We start from the raw sequence: 19,821 nt of genomic DNA on the forward strand, positions 1-19,821 counted from the left end.
GCGCGACGTTCCGGGGGCCGGTAAGCCGTCTGGAAACGGCCCTAGTCATCCCACAGTATTCACACAGAGCCTTGTTGCAGACCGGCAGCTATCTTCATTGCATTCTAGCATTTGGCTTAGCAGAGCGGCAGAGCAGCCTATGGCTGCTAAAGTCTGAGCTGTCTCAGCACATGTCTAGCAACATGTGATTGCCATCCTGCTCCATCGCCTTTAAAACAGCAATTCAGAAGGTGAAGTTTACCCTTTCTCTTATCACTATACCTGTGAAAAGTTTCTGTGTGCCATAGGAACAAAAGGAAGGCCACTTAAAAAAAGTGCCAGCTATATGAGGCAAAGAATATAATATCTACAGTCAACTTTACAGCAAATCAGAGCCAGAATTAATTCCTTTATTAATATGCAACCATTATAAATAATAACAAATGTCACAAGGGACCCTCTGCTAACATAGCTACATGGATGGCTCCAATGTTGGAATTAGATATTACAGGAGATGCACAGCTGCTACCGAAAACTGCAGCCTTGTGAATCCTGATATTGTCTTGTAATGCAAAATGCATGACGTGCCATCATCATGCCACAAATTTCCTCTTGTTTCCTGCTTGTCAGGGAAGTTCACAGCACAGTCATGATGAGTTGCTAGAGGAAAAGGAGATGGAGGACTGTTGCTTTTGGTGGCTGCTATGTGTCTCCTATAACATCTGGTCCTAGTCACACATGTCTATATACCTACTCATCACTGACATGGCAACATATATTACAGTTGAAAGAAACAACTATTTAACCCAAATATTTAATGTACTTATTTAGCTTGTCCCTTCATGAAGCTGGTTGGGTGTAGTGGTTAAGAGCGTGGGACTCTAATCTGGAGAGCCGGGTTTGATTCCCCACTCCTCCACCTGAAGCCAGCCGGGTGACCTTGGGTCAGTCACAGCTCTCTGGAGCTCTCTCAGCCCCACCCACCTCACAGGGTGTTTTGTTGTGCAGATAATAATGACATACTTTGTAAACTGCTCTGAGTGGGCATTAAGTTATCCTGAAGGGTGGTATATAAATCTAATATTATTATTATTATACTAGTAGTGGGGTATAAAGATTTGTCTAGGTCTCACAGTCTATAAGAGAAGAAATATAACAGGATTGCTGCTGAAGAGCAAATTTTACCACTAGCATCCTTACACTAAGGTAATAATTCAAGAAGGAAACAGCCTTCATGTTAATAAGCTGGCATGTACCCTTTGACTAGTCTCTTTACTTCACCCTCTAAAGAATAAAGAAGCCTTGGAGCTATTTTGCCATGAGCTTTGCTAGACACCTATGTGAGGTGGAATTTGTCTTCTGGGCCCCCAGCATCTGCTTACCTGGAAAGGTCCTGCAGGGTTGATAGGTACATGTGCTTGTTGCCAGGTATTTCCTCTGTTCCCATTGAGTGACAAGGCTAGAGTGGGCTGCTTATTCTTCACGTGAACCCAGAGATTTAAGAAGCCTGTAAGAGAGCAGCACCAGACACTGAAGTCACACTGCTTCTCCACTGCAATCTCTTCCTTTCTCTCAGGTCAATCTACAGGGTGTCCACATGAAATCATTACAACTTTGAATCACAATAAATATTAAATGAAAATGAAGTTTGCTTTATTGAATAGAACATATCCAAAAGTTTATTTTACATATAGTTCTCCAAATTCCACTTTGACATTAGTCCCTGATCCTGTTGCTCACAGAGAATATCAAGTCAATACTGTAATTTCAGGTTTAATCAGTGTCATGTTCCATCTCTTGAACAACAGGAGACTTCTCAGACCCCAGAATGCTTTTTTTTTTTTTGGTGTTATAAGATTTCTGAGTTTCTTTACCATCTGCAAAAAAACGTTATGTTATGTGACCCTGTTTGGAAGGTGTACTCAAAGTTGTAAAGGTTTCATGTGGACATTCTGCAACGATGCCTAAGCCTTGCTTTTGCACACAGGCCCTTCCAACCAAAGTGAGCATATGACTGAGAGCACCAGATATTCCAAAATTGATATACCTTTCATTAAGGAAGGTTGGAAGGACAAACATAATTTTAAAAGAAGGTTAAACGAGCTTCCTTACAGACTATCGCCTTGAATCTAGTTAATTCTCTGTCAGCCTTGTTCTGCTACAGTGCCAACAAGATGTAACGTAGATTTGGATAGGCTATATTAGCTATTGCATTCTATAAGATAGTCTTGAATTGCTTGCAAATCAAGCTGAAAGGGAGGGCTGCTGCATCCCACTTTATACATACTGGATAAGGTCAACAGAAATATGAATTAAAGCTCAGTCACCATCTTTGTACAAATCCTTCTCTTCAATCAAGCCACAGTTATTATGCCCCTGTCCTAGGCAGTTAATGAGCCAATCAAAGACCTCTACCACAAGATACTTTCCAGAGAATCCTCCCGCTAAGAGAAAAATGTATTGCCTGCCTTGTTTCCACCATTTTCCTGATATGAATGGCTAATTAACTTTGTTTCCCTGCGTGGTCACCATGGGAAATGTACAAAGATTGGCCCAAGGTCACATGAGCTGAATGAGCCAGAATTCTTAAATTGCCAGCAAGATTTCATACAGGGTGTGTGATCCATGCAGCAAATCTGACTGTTGTCACCAGCACAGTCAGTTCAGGAACTAAATATGCCTGAATGAAAACGTGGGAAGGGGGCGGGGGGGGGGGGCTTGGAACACCTGTTTTTTACATGAAGTTTTAAAGCCTGTGCCCTGTGCCTAAGTTAGCATCCAAGACAGGACCATGTTTTAAGACAGGAGTGTACTTTTTAAACTTTTTATTTCTAAATGTCGAGACTATCTTTCACTTTTTAAATCAATATCTCATTGAAACCAAATAGTTCTGGTGCAGGCTGTTTTAGAGCTTTTGCCTAGAAACTCTCTGATTGAACTTTTAAATTTTATTTATTTGAAATGTATAAAATAAAAAATACAAAATAAACTTCATACACAATGGAAATAAAATATGACAACAGTGAGCAATCTATAAGTATCCATAAAAGATTTCCAACCATCTAAAATCAAGTCCACTCATAGTCTATAATCCACAAATATGAATACAGGTAAAGTTTTAAGGCCCTCCATCTGTTGAATTATAGGAGGTGACATTTTTCCATCAAGTGTTGTAATATAAGTCTTTTAGCTACAGTAAGGGCATGGAAGGTCCATTTTCGTTGACCACTGGTTAAGCTCCAGGTTACATAAACATCCTAAAAAATCAATGAGTATTCTAATACAAAAGTAATGTGATTAATAACTTCCTCCCCAAAAGATCAAATAACTGGATATACTGAAAGCTTTTGCTTAAGAGATGCACCCTGTAAGTTACAGCACCAGCAATTAGACACTGTACTTAGTCTTTTACTAGAAAGGCACTGTAGTGTCCAGTATACCCTAAACATATTTTTTTGCTGATTGTCACAACTTGAGATCCCTCCTAGAAGTAACAGCATTATCCCATTGCTTTGGCAATAGTGGGCAATTTAACTCCTTATTTCATTCATTCCTGAGACTCTGCATATCATATTTATTAAACGGCATTGAATATTTATAAACAAATATTATAGGTTTCATTTTTTTCATAGATTCAATAAGAGTTTCCTAAAGTGAAGACTCTGAAAGACTGAATGCTGCTGGATCCATTTTAACATGAGCAGACCCTAATGTGCTCCATTTAAAAAGGAGGCTAGATAATAAAATATGTATTATTAGGTTAACATAATAATAATAATAATAATAATAATAATAATATGCAGTTATATGGTGCTTTCCAATATTCAAAGCACCTTACAAAGAGAGAGAGAAAGAAAAAGAGAGTGACTTGTTTAAGATAACTTTGAGGTTGGGGCCCAATGAGATTTGAATCAAGAATTTCCTTATCTGTAGCTTAGCCACTATGCTAAGAGTGGAGCCACATGTTACATGATGTTACTCTAGCTTTTAAAAATAAAAATACAGATTGCAAATGCAGGGGATTTAATATAGAGAGGCAGACAAGTGTGTGGAGAGAGGAACTATTCAACTCTTCTTGAGCCCTTTTGCTGCTGAAAATTATCACCCCCAAGCTTCTGCCCCTCTGCACGCCTTCCTCAGTGGGGAAAAGAGTTAACCCCTTTCCACACACATCAGTTTAAATTACAGCCCCTGTGGCTGCAATCTTTTTAAAAAACAACCTTGGGTGAAATAATGCACGCTAAACTACCCCCCCCCCCAGTCAAAATGTGTTATGTTGGTAGCAGTATTTATTTGCAGATTTTGGTGTAAATGTTAAAACAGATTAATCCATTCTGTCTGCGGTCACTCCATGGCTGTGATTGAGCAAGGGGTTATAGACACACACCACTCCATCAGAGGACAGCCCTGGCCTGATTCTATGATATTGTGGAGGGATGGGGGTAGACAGTAACAAGGGCCGTCAGATTAATTCCATCACTCTGTATTATGGATATGCTGACTTTTCCTTAAATGGAAAACTTGATTAAAATTGATGCTTTGAACCAGTACTTTCTGCTTGGTGAGTTAAATCACTGATTTAAATCAATCCATACTGGAACCAATTGCTGTCTCTATCAGCTCAGCAAGTAAAATATTTCCTTCACAAGGGATTATCCATAGCGCCTTTGCTTTGAATACTCAAAGAGCCTAGCAAGCAGATTCTTAATAATAATTGTAACGATTATTATGATTTACTGTAGCTGGGCATTGTCTTTTCTTGTCTCCTAGCTCTGTTACAAACTCCGTGTCCTAGTACTGCAGTTTTTAACTTTACCAATCAAAATATAAATCTATTAAAAGACGGTGTCATGGAAGAAGGTGGGTGTCAAAATACAGATTTCTACTGTGCTCTGAATGTTTCTACAACTGTTCTATAGCTTTGCATTTAACTTTTTCTTCATTGGGGCAATCCATAAAAAATACATTTGTGATAATAAGGCTGTGCAGCACCCGACTGTTATAAGTAATGCTGCCCTTGAGTGTATAAAGCCCTGATCTGATATAGCAGTTGCTCAGAGACTGAAAGGTGGGAGTAGGCCTCTGTGTAAACTGCATAAATGGTCCTTGATGGCAGTATCCTCCAGTGCAACTGCAAAACAACAGCATTCACGAGTGTACTGAGGATGGGGAAAACCTGGAAAGAGGACAATTACAGCATGGTATCATGTGGAAGCTTTTAAAAAAGTCCTACTTCAGATGCCAAGGTAGAAAAACCTCAAGGTGGAAGCACCCAGAGTTTAGTTGATGGTATCAATCACATGAAATACCAGATGATATATTCTGCAATAACCACAAGAAAAAAAAAGCCAGCATAGTTGGAAAAACGTGTGAAATGGATCTTATTCGCAAAATGTGTCACATTAAGAAGCAGTGAAGTGCTACGGTTCTGGAAGTGGTCCGTCTGGGACACTGCATGCAGCTCTCATGTGCTGTCAGAAAGCCATAGATAAACTGAAGGGAGTCCAGAGCTCTGTAATAAAGATGACGAATATCTAGGATTTAGATGACTGTGCCACAAAGAGTGGTGTAAAATAGAAAAAAATCTATATAACTTGGCAAATAAATGACAACAGTTATTGTCTAGACAAATTCAAAGCATTATGGCATTAATGAGAAAGATAGTGTGAGCACCTAGTTGTGCTGTGAGAAGTACAAAGCCACAGGTCCAAAGCATACATGATGCACAGTTGACCTGTTTAATCTTTACCATGCCATGCACTGATCAAGTACAGACTGATCATGTACAGTCAAGTCTGTGGGCGGTGCTAACTTAGGCCTTGTCTGTATTGTCAGATAAATAATGATAATGTGGGGCTGTCCCATGTAACATTTTTCCTCTTTAAATATTTGAATGATTTGTCATATGCAGCTCCTGCTTCATCCACAGAGGAAGCACAGACTTCAACACTGAAGAAAGAGAGATACAAATTTCCAAAGAGTTTGTTTTACAGGGCTAGCAATGACAATTCACTTTCTAAATGCCACTGAGTTATAAATGAGACCTAAATTTACACAGCCATAAGCTGTGTTATACCTGAAACACATTTGCCTGCACCTAGATGAAGAATAGGCAGGTTGACTGCCACTCTCATAAATGGTCCTTCGAAAACATACCTTAAACACACAGAAAATGTACACTTGAGCATTTGTACCATATTGAAGGAGTATTACAGCACAAGAAAGCCAAGAGAAGACACAAGGACAGACCATCCAACAAGAACATGACTACTATTTATTAGATGGAAGGTTAATTTGAGCAGGAAGGTTTGCCTCTCTTGAAATCAGTGCAATATAACCTGTGCAAATTCAACAAACAGTGCCTACATTGATACATAGATATGCATTTATTTAGGGAATTTAGACACCTGAGGCCAGCTACTGGTTCAATCAACTACCTGATTGGATTGCACTAGCCCTGAGTAAGCACAAGTACCGACTAACCCAGAAGTTTACAGAAAATTATGAGACTACCTGACACAGTGTAAAACCTATAACCTATGAATAATCTCTGATAAAAGGAGTGGTAAGCTCCACTCAGTTACTCACGTGATACTGTGACATTAATTCATAGCAGTAAAAGAAAGAAGCAAAAGATTTTCTTGGGAAATGTATGTTTAAGGAATTCAGAACAGACTGAAAAGAAATTATTCTGAGAGCCAAACTACACAAGATGAATTACACCTGCATGACACATGAACACACTTTCACGTGTTTCCCCACTGCTTTCCTGTTCACTTGCACACTGCAGCCACACTGCACTCAATCTCATGCTTGGACTGACATGTGTTTCTCCCCCATTCCTCCCAGACAAGAGATGGTGTCCCCTGATGCACCTTCTCTTCACGCATGCTCAAACCTTCCTCTGTGACTTCTCTGAGAGGAAAACTTGTTTACTCAATGGGATGTATCAGGGGGAAAACCTGCCGCGTTTCCTGGGGGAGGCGAAAAATGGGGGTTCCACACCTCTGCTGGGATCTTGCAGCTCAGCCCGCCAGGAAGGGGGGCATCTATACAAACGGAGGTGGGTGATCCCCACTTCACAAGCCGTGGCAGCGTTTCTTGCTTTCATCCAGGAGCAACTGTTTCCTGGGGGTAACGGGGGTAGCATTTTGCAAAATAAATCTACAACATTTTCAGGGGACCTACTTCTGTTCTGTAAATACCTCCCAAGTTTCAGGGAGATTAGACCTTGGGGAGCCATTTTTGCCCCCCCCCCCAAGAAGGTGCCACCCCATTTGCTCCTATTGCGAGGGAAAATTTGACAGGAACTGGGGAAACCATTGGATCATGCCTTTCCCAGGGTCAATTCTCCCTGTATCTTGGGAGGTATTTAGAGGACAGATAGGACTAGCTTCTCTGCAAATTTGGTGGATTTTGGACCTTGGGAAGGTTATTTTAGAGCCCCACAAAGAAGGTGCCATCAGCCACCCCATTTTTTTCCTACTGTGAAGATACACTGGCAAGAACTGGGGAAACCCATGGATCATGCCTTTCCCAGGGTCGATTCTCCCTGTAACTTGGGGAGTCTTTAGGGGACAGATAGGACTAGCTCCCTGCAAATTTGGTGGATTTTGCTTGCAAAATGCCACCCCTACCTCCCTAGATAGCTCCCCTAGTTTTCCCCACAGGGAATAATGGAGATTGGAGGTGGCTGGGGTACCTTTTTTTGGGACCTGTAAAATGCCCCCCCTCAAAATCTAATCTTCATGAAACTTGGGGAGTCTTTAGAGAACAGCTAGAAGTAGGTTTCCAGAAAATTTGGTGAAATTTGGTCCTAAAATGCTCCCCTGACAACCAGAAAGCCCCAAATTGCACTTTCCACTGGGAACAATGGCTAAATTTTACCCAATTTGCTCTGTATTGCTGAGCCAACTGAAAGAATTACTCCCCACCCTGTCCTTTTCAGGTTCATGTATCAGGCATGTTTTTGAAGTTTTGCTCAGATGCTTAATTGTGCTGCCACAATCTTTCTTCCCACCTCCTCTTTACCCTGACCGAAAACACTGCATGAAGAGGAGGAGGAGGAGGAAGTTAAGAGGGAAGGTGGGTACAGGAAGGAGGAGTAGGGAGGCATCAACTAGAAAATGGGAGAATTTAAAACTTGTCAGATTAAAAGCAAAACAGTTTGAGTGTAAGCCGGATCTAAGGGCAAAAAGAGGGGAGAGGGAAGCAGAAGCTGCTCAAAATCAACACTCTGCAGTAGCGACTCGCTGATTATGACTAGACACTCGCAGCCATGACTACACCAGTTACCTGACACGTGCATGGACTAGGGCTGTAGGACATGTGTTCACCAGGGGTAAAATGGACATGGGCAGGTAGGAACAGACATGATTCTAGACACTTGCATGACCGCGTGTAATTCGTCCCATCTAGTTTGGCTCTGAGATACAAGTTGGTATAGCAAGATCTTCCTTTAGGGAACCCATGTTAAAAGCATAATTTCATGCTGAGTTGGGTCCAATTGGATGTAATAGAAATCACAGATCTCAAGCAGTCTTTTAAAGGCATACTATGCGATGTAGAAGGCCCCACTCCAGGCAAAACTGTACAGGGAGGAGAGAAGAAGTAAACTCATCCCTACATGTTTTTGCTGGCTGAAACTGCCCTCCAACACTGTCTTTTAAAGGACAAAAAAGGAGACAATAGCCACACAGTGTCCTACTTTCAATTTGTGAAACTGTGCGGAATGTGTGTGTGTGTGTGTGTGTGCGTGAGAGAGAGAGAGAGCCCCCCGCTCACCTTCCTGTGGCTGTAATTCAACTTAGAGCCTACCTTGACATTACAAACTCTACAAGTTTGCCGTGAAGACTTGCAACTATACTATAGCTGCTAGTTTTCAATGGCAACTTGTGAGTAAACCTGCAGCAAGGCTCGATTGCATCAAGATTGCTGAGCAGGAGAAGGAAGAATTCCTCCTTCTCCCCTGTGCTGTTTTTGGTGCCTGAAACAGCACAGAGGCAATGGTGGGGGATTTATTTTCTCTGTGAGAAGTCACATGTAAGTATTCAATGCATGTGCTACCTCTCAATAGAGCAAACATCATTCCCCTCACACACACCCCACACTGTGCTGTTTCAACCATCAAAAGCAGCATAGGGAAGAAGGCAGGAATTCCTCCTTCTCCTTCACAGCAGTCCTGATCTGAATCAGGCCCTGCCGTGGGTTTACTCATGAGTTTCCACCCAGAACTAGCAGCTACTTTATAACTGCAAGACCCATGCAGTTTGTAACATGCTCTTAAAAAGGCACTTGGAAGATCTGATCATGGATCTCTCCAAGTCTTGTCTTGTGCACAGAGTCACTTCCCAGTGCCTTCCCAGGATCAGAGAAACTCCTGCCTCCATGATGAACAGCTTCAAACCCTAGGCATTCCCTCTGCCTCTGCCCACTGACTTCAGAAAGTATATGCAAGATTGTCTAATTGAAGAAGAATGAGGTCTGAGTCTAACTGAGGCCAAGGGAGGGAATCAGTGGTCCAAACAGCAACTAAATAACCCCATAGATCAACACAAATGAGCACACATTCAATGCAGCTTATTACATCTGTCAGAGCTTGGAAGGCAAGAAGTAGAAGAAAGAATTAGTAAAGAAGTGCCAACAAGTGAAGACTAAAGTGCACCACCTTCTATTCTGATCTCACCCAACTGATGGCAGCTAGGACTTGCCAGCAACAATACAGCTGTACAGCCAGTAGAGGAACAAATTATCCAGCAAATGAATTCTGGTGCCCCTAGGAAGGAGAAGGCAAAATGGAAAGGGAAACATCATGTAACAGCACCTGGAATGAAAAAGGAATCCAGCTTTGAGCTCCTGGCCAATAACCAAACCAATCCAACATGTACCCTTTGCTGTGAGCTTCAAGCCTCAAGGTCAGCAAAGAAGCAGGGGAAGGGAGCAAGAGCCAACAAAATGTCAAAAGCTCTCCACATGCTCCCCACTCCACTGCAGGCTCAGAGATCACACTGCAAACAGCAATTAAAGCCTGCAAGTCTCGGGGAAGCAGATTAATTTCAGCACTCCTTCTGCTTTATGGAGTAAAAAACTGATTTGCACAAACAGGAGGGTATTTTCTACATATGTTAATTGGGAAAGTGACCCAGCTGTACTGTATAATAGGATGATTAATCTATACTTTTTGTACAGCTTCATTCATACAAATGGCAGAAGATTGCTTAAAATGTTTGGATACCATTGCATGCTGATTTACACAAGTTTACAGTGGTCAGGACGGAGCCACAGTTTAGAAAAAGAGTGGTTCTGATGGGTTCTGGAGGTCCAATTATGGGGGCACAGGACTATAAACTATAGAATATTGATAACAAGTGAACCAGCATCAAACAGTGGGAAAAGCTGGAATGTGAAACATGGTCTAGCATTGATTGTTGGGGGTTTTCCGGGCTGTATTGCCGTGGTCTTGGCATTGTAGTTCCTGACGTTTCGCCAGCAGCTGTGGCTGGCATCTTCAGAGGTGTAGCACCAAAAGACAGAGATCTCTCAGTGTCACAGTGTGGAAAAGATGTAGGTCATTTGTATCTACTCAGGAGGGGTGGGGTTGAGCTGAGTCATTCTGTAAGAGTTTCCCAGGGTGTGGAATGCTTATGGTGGGAGGCTTCACTGTAACCTGAGGAGGTTCTTTTGCATATGGATTGGTGCTTGATGTGCTAATCTTCTCTGCAGGGCTATTGTCGGGTGTGGAGTGTTTTGTTGGCCTGGTGTTTTTCAGAACTGGAGCCCATGCTCTGTTCATTCTTAAGGTTTCTTCTTTCCTGTTGAAGTTTTGCTTATGCTTGTGAATTTCAATGGCTTCCCTGTGCAGTCTGACAAAGTAGTTGGAAGTGTTGTCCAGTATTTTGGTGTTCCAGGACACCAAAATACTGGACAACACTTCCAACTACTTTGTCAGACTGCACAGGGAAGCCATTGAAATTCACAAGCATAAGCAAAACTTCAACAGGAAAGAAGAAACCTTAAGAATGAACAGAGCATGGGCTCCAGTTCTGAAAAACACCAGGCCAACAAAACACTCCACACCCGACAATAGCCCTGCAGAGAAGATTAGCACATCAAGCACCAATCCATATGCAAAAGAACCTCCTCAGGTTACAGTGAAGCCTCCCACCATAAGCATTCCACACCCTGGGAAACTCTTACAGAATGACTCAGCTCAACCCCACCCCTCCTGAGTAGATACAAATGACCTACATCTTTTCCACACTGTGACACTGAGAGATCTCTGTCTTTTGGTGCTACACCTCTGAAGATGCCAGCCACAGCTGCTGGCGAAACGTCAGGAACTACAATGCCAAGACCACGGCAATACAGCCCGGAAAACCCCCAACAATCATCGTTCTCCGGCCGTGAAAGCCTTCGACAATACATGGTCTAGCATGTCATTTAAAGCTTGGAATATAACAATATGTTAAGCTAGGGAGATGATGGAAGATTGGTCTGTGGTTGCTTATTTCACAATTGTATGTTTGGATAGAATATTTTCTTTACTGTTGTTCCCAGAGGGACGGGACTTTGGGGGTATCCTTTCTCAGGGAAAAGCTTTCCCGAAGTCTGCAACTTTCCCCTCCCACTGAGCTTTCTGAAGGTGCATCTCCTATTTACTCTGATGATGTGGCCCAGGAGGCAAAAGTAGACTGATGGGGATGTTTTGCAGCCATCTGGGTTATTGTTGTAAACATACTGATTTCTCAGTGGTCCTGTGGTGGGCAAACACCTAAAATCCGTTTGCCAGGCCTTATTCCAGAAATATCAGTCAGTGGAAAGAGCTGTCTAGCCCATCACCTGCAGCACAATGGCATGTAGTCAACAGTCTCTTCTTCTGATTCAATTATTGCACATTTCTTTTTTTAAAAATTTAGACTCTCATTGGCAGTTTTTATTTCCTTCTCCTATTTGGCCATTTCCTCCCACACCTGATTTGCATTTGTCTTTTCCTTGAAACACCTGCTTGTGATGCATGGTCAGGTGGCAGGCAGGTGTCTTATTGCCAGCTCCTTGCAGAGATCAATGCCCAGCTGTGGCTGAGGAACAGTAGAAATCCCTAGGTACTAACTGTCTCTATCATTCCTCCTACAGGAATGATCTCTGTATCTGTCTTGTTATTTGCATGGTTATTACAATGATTATTAATCTGAAAATCAAATGAAGTCCTGCAATGAGGAATCATTCAGCGTGTAAGCTGTGCCTTCTGCTGCCTTCTTAAAGACCAGAGCTGGCATTTCAGAAGAGTGGCTGGTACACAAAAGAGCACCAGCTGTAATGCCAGGCAAAGTAACCCAGGAGGATACATCTAAATGCTTCCTATTTATGGATGAAAAGGTCTGATTTCAGTTTCTACTCAACAAAAACTTGACTTAGCTTGGTCCATGAGAAGGGTGAATAACTGATGATCGAGGGACAGGTTTAAAGTCCAGTGCTGTTTCGGATAACAGTACAGATAGCCAGATAGATAGTTCTCAAGCCATTTTGTTATTTATACTCACTATTTTTAATCTATCTATCTATCTATCTATCTATCTATCTATCTATCTATCTATCTATCTATCTATCTATCTATCTATCTATCTATCTATCTATCTATCTATCTATCTATCTATCTATCTATCTATCTATCTATCTATCATCTATCTATCTATCTATCATCTATCTATCTATCTATCTATCTATCTATCTATCTATCTATCTATCTATCTATCTATCTATCTATCTATCTATCTATCTATCTATCTATCTATCTATCTATCTATCATCAGATTTAAAATATCCTACCTTCTCTTTAAGAACCTTCAAGGGGGCTTACAGGCAGCCTGGCTCACAAGTTAAGTTGAGTTTTCCAAAGTAAAAGCCCTGAACTGGCAGAAGTGGGAATGACCTGAAACTGAAAATTCAGGTGCTGCTCCTGGCAATAAACACAAAACATTAAGCATGGCAGTAATTGACAATTTGCTGTTTTTGAATCATACTCCCCAAATGCAACTGGAATAAGTTGACTCACTGCTTAATGGGAGAGTCGCTCTGTGTAATAGATAGAAAGGTCTGTGGCTCTTCAGCAGGGCAGCTGCTTTGCATGCAGAAGCTCCCAGTTTAATTCCTGGCATCTCCAGTTAGAAAAAGCATCAGGTAGTAGTTGATGGGGAGGGAAGACAGCATGGTATAGCCTGATCTCATCAGATGTTGGAAACTAAGCAGGATCAGTACTTGGATGGGCAACCACCAAAGAAGACTCCGCAGAAGAAGGCAATGACAAATCACTTCTGCTTCTCACCTGCCTTGAAAACCACTTGCTTGGGTTGCTGTAAGTCAGTTGTAACTTGATGGCACATACATACATAGTGAAAAACCTCTCCTTGAACCATGGACAGCTGCTGCCAGTCTGGGTAGACAATACTGGCTTTGACAGAACAATGTTCTCATTTGGAATAGTATGTTTATAAATGAACCAGGATGTTTCTCTGTCTCTGTTCTTGCAATTTGTTTGGTTGCAACTCACAAATCGCTGAAGTCAGAGCTAGTTTCAGTGAGTGGACCTTAATAGGAGCAAATGATCTGCAGCTTCAGTTTCTGCTGGTGCAAGCCATGCAAAAACAGGGCTTTATGAGTGCCATAAAAGCGGCTTTGATAGGGGCACTCCGAAACTAGCTTGGGGATTAGAGATCAATTCTTTAAGATGCTTCAGAAATGCTAAGAGGGCTGGCTCTAAATTAGATCTAGCAAGTGGTGCAGGATACCAGGGGCTGCTTATTAGCACATACTAATGAAATAAAGACATACATAGTTAGACTTACCTATAGGAGAGACAGAGGAATGAAACTACACATTATACACAAACTATGCACACTATTTATAAAAAGAAAAAAACCCTTTCAAAATGGTGGGTAGATAAACAGGGAGGGATGTATGCTAGCTTAATCTTTTCCCTGTCTGTGGTTTCTGTACTTTCCTGAAATAGCTTATTGCTCTGGGGAATCAACAGTGCAATCCAAAACAGGGCCACACTAGATGATAAAGTGTCCTCATGGCTACCACAAGGACACTGCCACCATTTTAAAGTCACTTTAAAATGCCACAAGGGCTTGCACCTTGTTGAGCTGAGATGCTCGTTTCTCATCATGCCCTATCAAGTGCTGAAACGGCCACCCTTCATGGTTGTTTCAACACTTGAAAAGGCACAAGGGGGAAACAGGAGTGCTACACTGTGGAGTCTGATCTCTCAGCATTTCAAAATTATTTTAAAATGGTAGCAGCTTCCTTTTGGTGGCCACAAGGATGACACCATGTCTAGTTTAGCCCTCAGATTTATACTCTTCTAAGCCCATCGACTTCAATGGATTTAGAAGGAACAATTGGGGACCCACAAAAATTGCACACAGGGGGAATTCTGGCTAACCTCTATTGCAGAGCCTTCTCCTTTTGTATTTCCTTTCTAAAAGTTCCTCTCTGTACCCCACCAAAGGGTCTTGAGGGAGAAAGGGAAGGTTTAGGGGGGAGGGACTAAAGGAGAAGGGTGTTTGGTGAGGGCCAATGGGAAATGTATTTGGAAGGCTTTGCCCGCTCCTCCAACCTCCCAGGTGGGCCTTGGGCTGTGTGGTGTCTTGGCCTGGGGTGGCTGGGCCTCAGGGCAGCTTGCAGCTGCTGTCCCAAGTTTGAGGGGGGGGGCTTTCTGCAGCCACATTTGTCCTGAAGGCTGCCTGCTGTCACTGCACCCAAGCTTGGAACAGCTTGCTGCTGCCATGCTAGGACCTGGGGTGGCTTGCTGCCTCCTCAACAAATCAAAGTGTGGCTTGCTGCCCCTGTACCTGGCCTTGGAGTGGCTTGCTGCCTCCTCACCTGGACCTGGGTAGCTTGCTGCTGTGCCCCAACCTTGGGCCACTCACTGCCGCTGCACCCTAGCCTTGGGCAGCTTGCTTCTGCTGAGCTTTAACCCCCAATCTGGGGAGGGGGGGATTTTCTAGCAATCCTGAGTGATCCCCTATGATTGATGGAACATCTGTTTTGTTTCCAAGTGGCCGTAATCCATGAAAGTAAGTACTGCAGATTGGGACCACTTGGCTATTAGTGTATCAGATGAACTCTGTTATAATATGCACATGGTGAGGACAAACATGGTTGAACCCTGTGGAAGGAAAAGCTGGGGTTTGGGGTGGAGAATTAAAACTGTGAGAAAACCTGTGGGGAAAAGGCTAAGGATTTCTTTCTTTTCTATAGTTTCAGTACTCTCTTACATGTTTGCATGCATGTAAAATATAGCTAATTCAGGTTACATGTGCTCCGACTGCATTTTATCTTTTGCACAAAAATTCTGACGGATTCCCATCACAGTATAATATCTTTCCTGCATACAATGAATGAGAGGGAGAGGATAATCTTGCCACAGGGGACAACAATACTGCAAAAGGAGCAGCAATAGCAAATCATTCTTGCAGGGTGGAAAAAGACCTGGAGCTACAGACATGCAAGTGTATGTGAGGGGAAAATACTATTTATTTACTTCATTTCTATCCTGCCTTTCACCCCAGTGGGGGGAAAAGCAGCTGACATCATTCTCTTCTCCTCCATTTTATGCTAACAACAAACCTCAGGTAGGTGAAGGTGAGTGTGTCTGACTGGCAGAAGATCACACAGTAAAGCTTCCATGGCAGAGTGGGAATTTGAACCTAGCTCTAACCACTATGTAACACTGACTCTCAATGACCCTCAGAAAAACCCTCGCTGAATTCCTAGCTTTCTTCTTGTTAAAAATAGATCTTTGGCTCTTTTCATTGAAGAGAGATAAGGGGAAATGTTCAAGCAGTTTTCTTCTATTTCGCCTGGGAAGGAATGGGGGAGGAAAACTGCAAGAGGGCTTTGGAGCTGAGCTCCATCTTCTTTCAATACAGAAAAATTAGGGCTTTGGGGAGGATATACATACATCTGAGCCATGAAAAATCCTAGCCCTGAATGCCAAGACTGCAAACACTCTGTATAAGCTTTTATCCTGACCACGAGCAGAGTGCTTTTCCCGCCCTCACTATGTAGTAACCATTAGGGGATGAATTTCTAAGTTGGAGAGAATAATTTAGTTAGGTTTTTTGGTATCATTCTAGTTATTAAATTACTAATTAATACTCATCATCTTTCCAACAAAAGTTTTTGAATACTATCCCACACTGTTATGCCTTGCAACATTTCTTGAGAGAAGAATACAAGTACATGAATTAAAGCAACAAAGTGCTCAGAGTATGATTATAAGCAAAGCATTTTCTCATGAATAGCTGATGGCTTCACAACCCCCAAAAGAACATTCTTACACTTTAGATGTTTTCTGTTTGTACTTTCTATGACTTCCTAGCTCTATACTCCTGTGTAGATACTAAGCTTTTTTGAGTAATTAAAAATTAAGTATTCATTAGCAAAATCTGAGATAAAATTCCCAAAGAAATCATAAAGTATTTTATAGTCTGAATAAGGTGTTGTTGAATGATATTGGTTAAAATCCTAAGAACACGTTACTGGAAGTAACTGAATAAAAGGGGCCTTACTTCTAAGCAGACTTTCTTAGAGTTTCTCCTATTCTTTACTAGTACCGCACTGAACACTAGCCCTGTCATTTTCTTCCCTTCCCTCCACTTCTCAGATGACTCTATTTGTGAAAAAACCCCTCCGGATTATACTTCTCTACTTTTACTTGATTGTCATTCCTCCAACCGGTCAGAGACCTCCCATATCATTGGATGAATGGGCCATTATTACTGGCACTAATGAGTTATGATGTTGTGTTTGCAAAGTGCCAAAATTATTTAGTCAGATAAGGCTTCATTAGATTGTCCCATGAATAGTAGTTATTGGTCACTACAGAATGTTGGGCCTACATGGTTGGAACTTAAAATTTACCTAGGTTTTTGCTGTTTAAAATTGATATTATACCTCATCCCCCACCCCAAATTGCACGGTGATGTGGGGGATGACACTGCAAAAGAACTGCCACTAAAAATAGTAAAAACCATAGAGAGGTGGGAAATTCCTAGTCTGTCACTAACACTGTGGTGTCACTTCTGGGAATGCAACTAGAATTGATGTCACAGGGTTTATAATGCTGGTTTCCACAGTATCTGCCCCTGCCATGTTCCCAGAGGCTGCCAATTGGCAACCCTGTAAAAGTGCAATCCTAATCAGAGTTACACCCTTCTAAATCCTGGGTTTAGCAGGGTATAAACTCTGCATAGGAGTGCGCTATAATTACACACACTTGTGTATGTGTAAAGACAATCACACCAAGCAGTCAGTCAGGGGCCTCAGACTGGTGTAACTCTGCTTAGGTCTGTCCTGGTAGATGCAAGTCCTGTATGAAGCATTGCCCCCCCCAATTGGAATGAAGAGGCAGACACAAGTGTTGGAGATTAAAGGGCCACTTTATTGAATTAAAACAACATATTTGTCAACACGGCAAGGGCCTAACTAGCGGTACAGGTCAGGCTCTGGGGTCACTCCAGGACCCCGCCCCGCCCTGTTTGGGCGATCCACTAACAGCCCTGGGGGCGAGCCATCCATGGTATGGCTGTGACCCGGCCGGCCTGGCGAAATGTTTCACCCCCTTGAAGCTCCCCCCCCGGCAGTACAGCTGCAGGGGAGGACCGGCTTGTCCAGGGGTTCCCCACCAGGGCGTCTGCCCTCGCAGCTGGGCCGTACAGCAGCCAGCCGCTCCTGACAGACCCCAATTCCCCACCAATGGAGATATGCCAGGGGTGGTCACTGGCCCACTCATTTTCCCAGCTCCTAACCTGCCAAGGGAAGTGTTAAACTCGACCCACCAAAGCCAATTACCCTCCTCATGACAGTGCAAGGTAGGCGAAAAAACTCCCCACCCAAGAACCAATGCAGGGTGAGAAGCAAAAAATTCCTACCTGGCCCCAAAAGAGCAACCGGCTAATCCTGCACTGAAATAGGGAAGGGTGGGTGGGCCGAGCACGAGGCGCACTGAGACGCTGAGGGGCGGATCAGAGGCAACCGCTCTGCGTAACTCCACCCCTCACGCGCATTCCCCAGAAAAAGGGAGGGCGCCGGCTCTGCCTCATCCTCCTCCAGGCGGGCAAAGCACGGCCCCCACCTGTAGCGGCTGTTGCCGCCAGCTGGGAGTGCCGAATTCTCAGCTTCTGTGCCAGTTTCTCCTGTATGTCCTCATGGCAGACTGAAATATAAACATTCAGCAGAAGCTTTTTATGAAGTGATGGGAAAAAATTCCTGCTTAATTTTTTGCATGTGAGGCTGCAATTCAAGGTAATAACAGCAACAACAACATTCAATTTATATATCACCCTTCAGGACAACTTAATGCCCACTCAGAGCGGTTTACAAAGTATGTCATTATTATCCCCACAACAAAACACCCTGTGAGGTGGATGGGGCTGAGAGAGCTCCAGAGAGCTGTGACTAGCCCAAGGTCACCCAGCTGGCTTCAAGTGGAGGAGTGGGGAATGAAACCCAGCTCTCCAGATTAGAATCCTGTGCTCTTAACCACTACACCAAACAGGAACAGAGGCCATCAAAGGGTTTATAATGTTCTCTTTATGTTATTATTTATCTCTAGAAGTATATGAGGAAGTTTTATTCTGCAGCTCTTTGCCCATAATTCACTCAAAGCACAAAGCCCATGGTTTTTCCTTCTGTAAGCATAGGCACAGCTATGTTACAACCTCTGTAGTGTCTTCACCACACAATTCAAACCACTCAATCTAAGTGCAACTACTTTCTCCAAAGAAAAGCCATTTCCACACTACTCACCTTCATCTGGAACGGGGCACAACATCACGAAAAAAACACGGAAGATAGCGTCTTCTCGAGCGAGTTTTGCGCAACATTGCTATCTTCCGTGTTTTTTTCGCGACGTTGCGCCCCATTACGGATGAAGGTGAGTAGTGTGGAAATGGCCAAAGATGAAGAGATGTGAAACCTGGGTGATGGGTCCGTGTGTGTTGAAATCAAGAAAAAAATGTTTCGCCTCATGACAAAAAATTAGGAAAACAAACCCTGAAACAAAAAACCACAGGAAAAAGGGGAAGACGGCATGAACCTAAAATCTGAGACTACCCAAAGATTAAATTTTTTATTTTGGAGCCAATAGTAATTACAAGCAGGAAGCCACAAGAATGTGTGTGGGGCATCTCATTCCCCCCTTCCCTCTTTCCATTCCCTGAAAGGTCCCATAGCCTCTAGACTTTTCCTGTCTCCTTCTCTCCTTCCTACCTATCAGCCAACCTAAAACCACCTCCCTTCAGTGTTTCTTTCTTCCCTACTGCTGGCAACCTCTATCTGGGAAAATGATAGTCCCGTTGTGCAGCTCCAGATGTCAGGCTGGGCTCAATTTCACAGCATGGAAACTTATTTTCCCCTGTATTACCTTTCCCACACCCTCTTTCCCTCCTCTTGGCAACCCTCATATCCTTACCGTTCACTGCTTGCTTCTCTCCTTCTCTCCCACCAATAAACCTAACATATATTAATGCCCTATCCTCAGCTTAGTATTTCACAGAATCATAGGGTTGGAAGGGATCTCTAGGGTCATCTGGTCCAACCCCCTGCACAATGCAGGAAATTCACAGATACCTCCCCCACCCCTGCACACACTCACACAGTGACCCTTACTCCATGCTCAGAAGATGGCAAAACACCATTAGGATCCCTAGCCAAACTGGCCTGGGGAAAATTGCTACATGACCCCCATTAGGGCCAGGTAGCAATTTATTCACTTCATTTATACCCCACCTTTCTCCACAACAGGGACCCAAATTAATTTTCTCCTCTCCTCCATTC

The 19,821-nt window shown here is 43.0% G+C and overlaps 1 protein-coding gene across 1 annotated transcript in view; it reads right to left on the reverse strand.

Annotated features, from left to right (window-relative positions):
- Positions 1-19,821, reverse strand: part of MDGA1 (MAM domain containing glycosylphosphatidylinositol anchor 1) — a 397,523-nt gene that overhangs the window by 13,242 nt on the left and 364,460 nt on the right. Inside the window, exon 15 of the mRNA XM_054993181.1 lies at positions 1,362-1,486. Coding sequence (XP_054849156.1) covers positions 1,362-1,486 — 125 coding nt within the window. The remainder of the gene's footprint in view (positions 1-1,361; positions 1,487-19,821) is intronic.

This window comes from Eublepharis macularius, chromosome 1 (genome assembly GCF_028583425.1).
Source record: "Eublepharis macularius isolate TG4126 chromosome 1, MPM_Emac_v1.0, whole genome shotgun sequence".
Taxonomy (NCBI): domain Eukaryota; kingdom Metazoa; phylum Chordata; class Lepidosauria; order Squamata; family Eublepharidae; genus Eublepharis; species Eublepharis macularius.